This window comes from Sitodiplosis mosellana, unplaced genomic scaffold (assembly GCF_009176505.1).
Source record: "Sitodiplosis mosellana isolate CC-2019 unplaced genomic scaffold, AAFC_SMos_1.0 Smas_scaffold_1, whole genome shotgun sequence".
Classification (NCBI taxonomy): domain Eukaryota; kingdom Metazoa; phylum Arthropoda; class Insecta; order Diptera; family Cecidomyiidae; genus Sitodiplosis; species Sitodiplosis mosellana.
In genome coordinates, this window is record NW_022595244.1 from 15,651,717 (window position 1) to 15,662,078 (window position 10,362).

Genomic DNA, 10,362 nt, shown 5'->3' on the forward strand with positions numbered 1-10,362 from the left:
ACAAATAATTTTCCAGTTTTTCTTCTTTTTATCTTGTCCAGTGGTTAGAATTATTTCTAGTGATTCATTATTAGTTTCATCAGTGGGTTTCACAAAAAAATCCATGGATGAATTGTTTGTGGGAAAACGCGTGTAACATTCATATATATGAAAATCAAAAAGAAAATCGCTGACAATCTTTAACAACAGGATTTTTGCTTGACGCTGATTTTGTTAGCAATGGAATATTTTAGGTAATTTCTTAATCAAATGAAGCATTCTTGAATCATGGGAACTTTTTTTTGGGTGAATTGAAACATTTTAACGATTTTCCTCATGTGAAAAAATGAGAGAAATTTGCTCTTCTAAAAAGGCAACGACTTATTTGGTGACCTAAATTGAAAAGTTGGCTTCAAAAACTGGAATTTGTTGTGATTTTTGTTTTTTTTTTTTGCGTTAGGCTAGTTTTATCATCGTAATTTGTTGACATTTTTCCAATAAAATGAACTAGTTTTGTTTTTCATTAATACAACGGGATTTTAATATGGAATGAACAGTAATTGAGTTGGATAGCTTTTAAAGATAATTGACTGTAAAATTTGATTTCCGATTGCCACCCGCACCACTTCTCTAATTTCGAATAGGCTAGCAGCGCAGGAGGCTCAAGCGTCAGGTCCAAGTGCAAAAGTATCAACGCAAACGACATCTACCTCACGTCAAAATGTCAAAGTTGAAGTGGTGCAACCAACGATTACGGTGGCCATGCCATCTGGACCAACATCATTGTTTCTATTCACCGAAGATCATCCGCTGCGGCGGCTCATGCGTTTCATCATCGAGTGGCCACCATTTGAATACACAATCCTTGTGACAATCATTGCTAATTGTTTAGTGATGGCATTGGAACAGCATCTACCTGATGGCGATCGAACGACGCTTGCACAAAATTTAGAAGCAACCGAACCATTTTTTCTGGGCATTTTTTGTGTTGAAGCATCGTGCAAAATAATTGCATTAGGTTTAATTTTACATGAAAACTCCTACCTTAGAAACGCATGGAATATTATGGACTTTTTTGTGATTGTCACAGCGTAAGCGAAATGATATTAAATGTTGTTGTTGTTGGTGTAAACGGATTAAAAAGTGATTAATTGAGTACTTTTCTTGATTAGAATAATCGCTCTGTTTCCGAGCCTGGGTGCAAAACTCAATTTGCGAACACTTCGAGCGATTCGAGTGTTACGTCCATTAAAACTAGTGTCGGGCATTCCAAGTATGTTTTTGAATGAATTTCCATTTCGACGACGACGATGATGAATGAATTTTTCAATGTGTATGCTCATGTCGTAGGTTTGCAAGTGGTTCTATTTTCAATATTAAAAGCAATGGCTCCACTACTTCAAATCGGATTGTTGGTGCTATTTGCAATCGTCATTTTTGCCATAATTGGTTTGGAATTTTACTCTGGTGCAATGCATAACACATGCTATGACCCTGAAAATCCGAGTAAGTGACACTGAAATGATTATTATTATGCTAACGCAAGTTGTATGCGGTTGTCGTTGCTGTTGTTGTCGACCGCATCGAGATCGTGTCGTCAACCTCGTGTGACTCAACCGAAAATGAATAGATTTTAAATTAAATGAATGTGTGTATAATCTTGAATAGCGTCAATTGTCGAAGAAGGCGGCAAGGAAGTACCCTGTAATCCAAACAAAACAGGAGCCAATCCGTGTTCAGAAGGCGTCTGTTCAGACGGATGGATAGGACCAAACAGTGGCATTACCAGCTTCGATAACATCGGCTATGCAATGCTCACTGTCTTTCAGTGCATAACAATGGAGGGATGGACGCCTTTGATGTACTTTTTGAACGATGCACTCGGCCCACAATATAATTGGCTGTATTTTATTCCGTTGATTGTGCTCGGCTCGTTCTTTATGCTGAATCTAATCCTCGGTGTTTTGAGCGGGTAAGATTATAGCTTCTGTGATAATATTCCGTTAATATTGTGCTGCATCGAATCGACTATCATTATTTAAATACGATTTCAAAACCGTTGCCGTAGTGAATTTGCAAAGGAGCGTGAGAAAGTCGAAAATAGACAAGAATTTCTGAAACTTCGTCGGCGTCAACAGGTTCAAAAAGAGTTGGATGGCTATGTGGATTGGATTTGCAGAGCGGAGGAAGCGATTTTAGCCGAAGATCGAACGACCGACGAGGAAAAGATGCACATTATGGACGGTTTGTTTATTGAATTCAATGAAAATGAATTATCATCCACGGTGTGAACTGTGAATGATTTAATAAATATGAGTTTGTTTGGTTCAATTTTGTTCAGTGCGGCGGCGACTAGCAGCCAAAAAACGAAAATTAAAACTTGCCGGCAAATCAAAATCTACCGACACTGAAGACGAGAGCAATTATGAGTACTGCGACGATGATCGTAAATACTGAAATGTATTTGAAATGAAAATCACGATTTTTGTCATTGTTCTTGTTTTAGTTTCAGGCTATACAAAAAGTAAGACACAGCGCGATGGCAGCTTTTGGTTAGCTGAAAAACGACTTCGATTCCGTATACGGCACATGGTCAAATCACAATGGTTCTACTGGTTTGTCATAGTGCTCGTTTTTCTAAACACAGCAACAGTTGCATCCGAGCACTATGGCCAGCCGCAATTTTTAACAGATTTCCTATGTAAGTTTTCAATCTTATTCGTCCGTGAGCCAAGCTCATTTTCTTTGAATTTTTCAACCAATTTGATTTTGAAATTCTTTCACAACAGTTTACACGGAATACGTTTTCCTTGGGCTGTTCATCTCGGAGATGTGCCTTAAAATCTATGCGATCGGACCACATAAGTACTTTCAGTCGGCGTTTAATCGGTTTGATTGTATCGTCATATTTGCCTCGCTGTTTGAAATCGTATGGACGCATTTCAAAAGCGATTCGTTCGGTTTGTCTGTGTTGCGTGCATTGCGTTTGTTGCGTATATTCAAAATAACCGCCTATTGGTCATCGTTAAGAAATTTGGTGATTTCACTGCTTAATTCGATGCGATCGATTCTTTCGTTGCTCTTCCTTCTGTTTCTGTTCATTATGATATTTGCTATGCTCGGCATGCAACTATTTGGTAAGATAATTGTATCATTTCGTACTTGTAAAAATAGGTCATAATTATGTCTAGTTACACTTGTGAAATAGAGACATACCTTTAATTTTTGTTGTTGTTAAACACGATTACATCGATTAGGTGGACAATTTAACTTTGACGAAGGTACACCGCCAGCCAATTTCGATACATTCGGTATTTCGTTGTTGACGGTGTTTCAAATTTTGACGGGCGAAGATTGGAATGAGATCATGTACGATGGCATCGAATCGCAAGGTGGCATTGAATCGAAGACTGGAATGTTATATTCATCGTAAGCATTGTTTACATGATTTTTTTTTGCCACATGGGCTATGTGTCGTTTTTGTTTGTTGTGTCCATTAATGTGTCCTTCTGCGCACACCTTAACATCACAAGCATTTTAAATTCTCACAGGTACTTTATCATCTTGACACTCTTCGGTAATTACACGTTGTTGAATGTATTCTTGGCCATTGCTGTGGACAATTTGGCAAATGCACAAGAGTTGACAGCTGCCGAAGAAGAGCAAGAAGAAGAAGACCGAGAGAAACAGCTGCAGGAATTGGAAAAGGAGATGGAAGCATTGCACGGTGACAATGTTAGAGTTAATGAGAATGCAATGACAACGACAACGACAACAACAATATCGAAAGGTTCAAAGAAAACCAAAGACAGACCAAAAGTACAAATTGACCTAGACGAAGCGGGACCAAAACCTATGCTTCCTTATTCATCAATGTTCATTTTTTCACCAACAAACCCGTAAACAAATGCACAATCCCCATTTTGCACATTTAGCTTCACATTAGAATAGAATTTATGTTTTTTTTTTCGAATTTTTTCCCAACACAGAATTCGATGTGCAGCGCATTGGATAGTCAATTTAAAGTATTTTGACTTTTTCATAATGTTAATCATTGGATTATCGTCCATGGCGTTAGCCGCCGAAGATCCAGTGGACGAGCATTCAAAAACAAACCAAATTCTTGATAAATTCGATCATGCGTTCACCGCTGTCTTCGCGGTGGAAATGTTTCTGAAGATTATCGATTTGGGCGTGTTATTCCATCCAGGCAGCTATTTGCGTGAATTCTGGAACATTATGGATGCGGTCGTTGTTATTTGTGCCATATTTAGTTTTGGCTTCAAGTACTTGTAGGTGTCAATACTGCACACAATTTATTTCAATCCAATCCAATCCAATTCTAATCCCATTTCATTTTTTTTTTTCATTTCAATTCACTTCTTTTCTTTTCACTTGCCTCAATTTTATGCATGTCAACAAAACTAATATTCATTTTTGCATGTAATGACAATGATTTGCCTTTCCAAAGCACGGACGGTGGTGGAAGCATAGGACAAAATTTAGCTACAATTAAGTCGTTGAGAGTTCTACGTGTTTTGAGACCGCTCAAAACTATTAAACGAATCCCAAAATTAAAAGCCGTCTTTGACTGTGTTGTTGGATCGTTGAAAAATGTCGTAAACATTTTGATTGTTTATCTACTGTTTCAATTCATTTTTGCCGTTATCGGCGTTCAGTTGTTTAACGGTAAATTCTTTTACTGTACCGATCCAAGCAAACACAATAGAGAAGATTGCCGGTGAGTAGCATCCAGTATATTTTTTGTGGAAATGGACTTTTAATCGTTTGCCATTGTTGAATCAATGAACAGGGGAAAATATTTTGAGTTTGATCCCGGCGAACAATTTCCCAAAGTAGAAACTCGTCAGTGGAAAATACAATCTTTCAACTATAACAATGTAGCTGCGGCCATGCTTACACTATTTGCTGTTCAGACTACCGAAGGATGGCCAAGCGTTCTACAAAATTCAATGGCTGCTAGCTTAGAAAATCACGGACCAATACCAAACTGTAACGACACTTTTCTCATTAACATAACCGAAAACTAATGCAATCTTATGTTCCATTCATTCCGTAGATCGCCTCGAAATGTCCATTTTCTACATCGTGTACTTCATTGTCTTCCCGTTTTTCTTTGTAAACATATTCGTCGCATTGATAATCATAACATTTCAAGAGCAGGGCGAAGCAGAGCTACAAGATGGTGGAATCGATAAGAATCAGGTATAGTCGGTATAGCACACGAAATACGATTATTAATCCTTAACTAATTTCTCTTTTCATGACTCTATTTTTTTTTCCACAGAAATCTTGTATCGATTTCGCTATTAACGCCAGACCATTTGCAACGTATATCCCACCGAAGCGTAAAAAGTACAAGTATAAAATTTGGAAAATGGTCATTTCGACGCCATTTGATTATTTCATCATGCTGCTGATTGTGTTGAATACTATACTCTTAATGATGAAGGTAATTCAAGTGGACGAAGAATCATTGCTCTAAATGTTGACACATTTCAATTTGATTTAGTATCATGGGCAGAATAAAAGCTATGAAAGTGCGTTGTGCTATGTCAATATGCTCTTCACTGGACTCTTTACGATTGAAGCGGCTCTGAAAATATTCGGTTTTGGTCTCAAGGTATTTTGATTTGATGATAATGTGTTGATATTATTGACTCATTACCGATCTTCCTTTGAATTCATTCAAAATTTAAAAAAATACTTTTAATTCAACAGAATTACTTCCGAGACGCCTGGAATGTTTTCGATTTCATCACCGTTGTTGGGAGTATCATTGATGCTATCGTTTCAGGATTAACGGTTCGTCTCTTGTCAGATCTTTTCTCATTTTCATAGCGAAAACTAATTTTATCTCATATTCCATTCATTCCATAGGAAAACAACACGCAAAAGGTAATTCAATGTCGTTCTTAATACTTTTTTTTTTTTAATATTCCACATAAATTGACAATAATTTAAAATAACGAATCAAAAAAAATTCATTTTCTAATCTTTAAATTCCTTCAAACTTTTAGATTCCATATGATAAAATACATTCAAGCAATGATTTTAAAGTTTGGGTGGAAAGTATCAGCTCTGAACAATAACTACAAATTTTCAATTTAATTTTTTAGCAAATAATTTGATTTGTAGTTGAAGTAGATGCAGAAAAATTGCGTTAAAGACTAGGCTTTCATAGATTAGCTGCGGTTGTTCCTTTTTCGTTTGAGAAACTTGTAGAAAATTTGACATTAAAACAAGTTTGCGCTGATTGCGATACTTTTGTGAATGCCTTTAAATTCCCATAGATCACCTTCACTTTCCCTTTGGCTATGTTTACTTTCCCGCGCTCAAATACGGCTATATTTGCTGACGCTGATAATGCTCCCTTCCTTAGCGTTGAATAGCAATTTTCCCCTTTGAATATTTCAATATTTTTTTTCCACCACCAAAAACAGGCAAACACATTGAATTTGGGCTTCTTACGGCTGTTTCGAGCCGCTAGATTGATCAAGCTACTTCGTCAAGGAGACACGATTCGGATATTGCTTTGGACATTTGTTCAGTCATTCAAAGCCCTCCCCTACGTCTGTTTACTTATCGCAATGTTGTTCTTCATTTACTCCATCATCGGAATGCAAGTAAGAATAGTTTCAATTCATTTTTCTTTCGGTTTTGAACAATTTCTTTTCTAACGAAAAATTGCATCTTTTTTAAGGTGTTTGGAAACATAAAATTGGACGCAGACACGGAAATCAATCGGCATAATAATTTTCAAACATTTTTCGCCGGTTTAATGCTGTTGTTTCGGTAAATATTTTGAGACAGCTTCGTACACGTGCCTCGTACACAGCGAGGAACTTTTTCTGATTTTCATTTTGACCTTTCCATTGCAATTGCATTCGTACAGTTGTGCCACCGGAGAAGCGTGGAATAGTATAATGCTTTCGTGTTTGCATGGTGATTGCGAGAAGAAAAAAGATCAAGATGATTGCGGCTCACCATTGGCCTTCGCTTATTTCGTTTCATTCATTTTTCTGTGTTCGTTTTTGGTAAGCTCATCCGATGCGATTCCTCCTTCTGATTTTAATCTTCGTTTTTTTTTCTCTTTGAAGATGTTAAATCTGTTTGTGGCTGTTATTATGGATAATTTCGACTATTTAACACGCGACTCGAGCATTTTGGGCGCACATCATTTGGATGAATTCGTCCGAATTTGGAGCGAATACGATCCAAAGGCTGAGTAATCAATATTTCATTTAAAAATCAATTAAAGTCTTGAAACAACACTCAACTCTTCATCTAAATTTCAGAGGAAAGATTCATTACACCGAAATGTATGACATGCTGAAAAACATTGATCCTCCATTGGGCTTTGGTAATAAATGCCCGAATCGACTGGCCTATAAAAAGTTGATGCGAATGAATATGCCGATCGATGATGATAAAAAAGTCAATTTCACCACGACGCTGTTTGCAATAATCCGAGAAAACTTGTCTATTAAAATGAGAGGCGGTAAATTTTTGCCATTTTTCAGTTTAATCTTTATATTTAACTGATCAACAATCAAAATACTATTATTCAACAGCCGAAGAAATGGATACTGCTGATGAAGAGCTTCGCGAGACCATTCGGATGATTTGGCCATTACAGGCGCGAAAAATGATGGAATTACTGGTTCCAAGAAAAGAAGTGCTCAATAAATACAATTTAACCGTTGGCAAAATCTACGGTGGACTTTTGATATTGGAATCATGGAGAAATACGCGGTTTGGGAAAAGGAAAAGTCGCTTTGGCGTAAGACAATTTGCTATATTTTTCACTTTTTAGTTTAGAATTTGTCCAAGAATAGTTTTCAACATAGCATTTTGGATCGATCTCTAGAGACTAGTGAACGAATCAAATTAGTTGTCGAATAACAAAAAAAAAACATAGTATTCTACATTTTGCACTTGGTTGATTACAAATTAACTTGCACTCGCATTTTTTTTTGCTCAAAATTGCTCTAATGTTTTGAAACATATAGAAAAGCTTATTCGGATGTTTATTGGGTGCGGCATCGAATAATTTAAAACTTGAAAAGAAACGACGTAGTCGACCCAGGTAAGTTCAGATACTTTTTTTTAGATTCTCCTTAAGTGAACGGACCTATCTGCTACCAATCGATAACAATGTTGATGGAGCGAATGTAAAATTTATTTAAGGAAATAATATCAAAATCTCTTGTTCATTTTCAGGAAGGAAAAGGTAAAGTCATAGCAAACCGATCAAAGGTCATGTTGCACTCTGTTTGTACACTGCATGTTTTGATATCTGAGTTTTTATTCGAGGTTATCAGCTAAAACAACTAGCTGAATTGCCTTTTAATACTCTAATGTTGATTGATCTTTTTCATGCGAAGGCACTGCCTGATGTTGCCGGAGATGTTCCACGGCGCAGTATTCCAGGAGATCATCTGCGTGTTCCTGATGCTCACCAAGATATTCGAACACCACATCATCGTCACAGCATTTTTTCGCAGGATATCGACCTTTCCGACACTGTTGCTAATTTTGTCGATTTCGTGAAAGAAGGTCGTCATAATCGTCATCGTTATCGCCACAACATGCACACGAAATACAGAGGTAAATCCCAAAGAAAAGAAAAATGCTTGAATTTTCAATTCATAGAAATATTTTACTGATGATTTGAAAGGTTCTTGGTCAACTTCATCGAGTCCTGTGGGTTCCCCGTCTCCAAGAGAATCAAATGCTGGCCTGAATGGATGCTATGGCACAACGAGTCTTCAGCAAAGATCACGATCTCCCAGCCCTTCGCAATCAAAATCAAATCATTTCAGAGGTGATCTTTGATTTTAACTCGTACTCATAAGAATGTGAATATTGAAAAGTGAATGAATATTCGGTCGTTCTTTTCTTTCTCAGACTATCAACAAAGCTATCAAGTGTTACACGCGCGGCGAAATCGTGGACGCATTTTGCCCGCAACGCCAAACAAACCATCCATTTTACAAATCCCAGAGACAGATGCTAAATTTTCCGAACTGAATCGTACTCCGACACGAAATGTAAGCAACGAAACTCGATGAGTTTATTCAAATTTTGGTCACTATTCCTTTGTTTTCTTCTTTGGATTTTCAGTACCACAACCGAAGAAATCAATCATTAGCTACACCGCATAGTGTTCATGAATTTCCCCAATCATGGAGTACGACATTTTACAATCAGAATCGTCGTGAGAGTTTCGATAATGACGGTAATCGTTCCCGTTTCCGTGATAAGGAACGAGAATTATACGAACGACAAGTGGAGTTTGAACGTGAACTGGAAAAAGAACGGTTGGTGTCGAATATCACATTTTGAAGAGTCGCACACATTTGACAGAGAAAAAAAAACGCTAAAAATATGCATAATTTCTTTCAGATTGGACATAGGAGGAACACCATCAACTCCGATGTCTTTTGAAGATGCATTCCATATGGGGCGAACTGGGCGCACATTTCCATCAACATCAATTGCTGGGCGAAAATCGACCATAGTCAGTGGCCGAAGATACGATCTAGACGAAGAAGACTGGTGTTAATTATTAGATATTCATGAGCTGTACTCCGAATAACAAGCCTTATAACCACAACAATACCAATTCGCACAATGAAATTCATACATTTAATTCGACATTTCTTTATATGATATACAACACATTCTTAATCAGTATTCTTTGTAAATATTTAGGCATTCTCTATCAAATTTAACACTCTTGCCTTTTTTGTGAATTATTATTGAAAGCAACAGAAACAAAACAAGTGCCACACGGGTCGCTTGCGTAGAAAATGAAAGTGTTATCAATTGTTTATTCGTTAATTTATATGTAACGTCTCAAACCATTATATTCAAATCAATAAAATATTTGGCCGTTGTAAACTTTATATACAAATATTATGTTTTATTTTGTGTATAGAGTTTTTTTTTGACACACGTAGTTTTGACTCAATTGAGTTTTTTTGTTTGTTTGTTGTGAAATGTGAAAAGGTTATCATGAATCACATTTTTAGAATAGCGTTAGAATAACAAATGTCAAATTTGCAATTATACTCGATTACGCCTTTTGCCATTTGTTTGCCCGTAATCAACTGAAAGTAGATTGCAGCATGGTGCAATATTTATATTTAGGTAAACATTCGCAATGATTCAACAGCCGTTTCATGATTACACAACAACAATTGCAAAGAAGAGCCGACGCCACATTCGTACTTTAATCCGTAGAGGTATAAACAGATTATTCACAAGTACTTATTATTACAAGCTTCATCAACACTTTTTTTTTGCTTTATTTGAACTGTCCGATAGCAAATAGAATTGATAAAAAATGAAATGTTT

General features: G+C 36.7%; 1 protein-coding gene across 1 annotated transcript; it reads left to right on the plus strand.

The window, feature by feature from the left end:
• The first annotated feature begins 61 nt into the window (after nt 1–61).
• On the plus strand, nt 62–9,899 carry LOC129576739 (voltage-dependent calcium channel type A subunit alpha-1-like). The gene is made up of 29 exons (XM_055462277.1): nt 62–233; nt 624–1,070; nt 1,152–1,252; nt 1,330–1,485; nt 1,648–1,951; nt 2,048–2,223; nt 2,321–2,425; nt 2,486–2,680; nt 2,769–3,116; nt 3,237–3,408; nt 3,531–3,878; nt 3,969–4,271; nt 4,451–4,720; nt 4,793–4,992; nt 5,060–5,205; nt 5,288–5,452; nt 5,513–5,623; nt 5,722–5,805; nt 6,444–6,626; nt 6,704–6,795; nt 6,896–7,037; nt 7,101–7,228; nt 7,299–7,501; nt 7,575–7,783; nt 8,388–8,610; nt 8,681–8,827; nt 8,911–9,053; nt 9,127–9,323; nt 9,409–9,899. Exons 1-29 carry the CDS (start codon nt 220–222, stop codon nt 9,566–9,568), a joined length of 5,472 nt encoding a protein of 1,823 aa, XP_055318252.1. The 5' UTR covers nt 62–219; the 3' UTR covers nt 9,569–9,899.
• The last annotated feature ends 463 nt before the right edge of the window (nt 9,900–10,362 follow it).

What these genes read in the sequence shown, in the direction of transcription:
- LOC129576739 (XM_055462277.1), top strand. An exon ending in CTATACTCTTAATGATGAAG is followed by an intron (nt 5,453 to 5,512) that starts GTAATTCAAGTG and finishes AATTTGATTTAG; the next exon opens with TATCATGGGCAGAATAAAAG. An exon ending in AAAATCAAATCATTTCAGAG is followed by an intron (nt 8,828 to 8,910) that starts GTGATCTTTGAT and finishes TTTCTTTCTCAG; the next exon opens with ACTATCAACAAAGCTATCAA.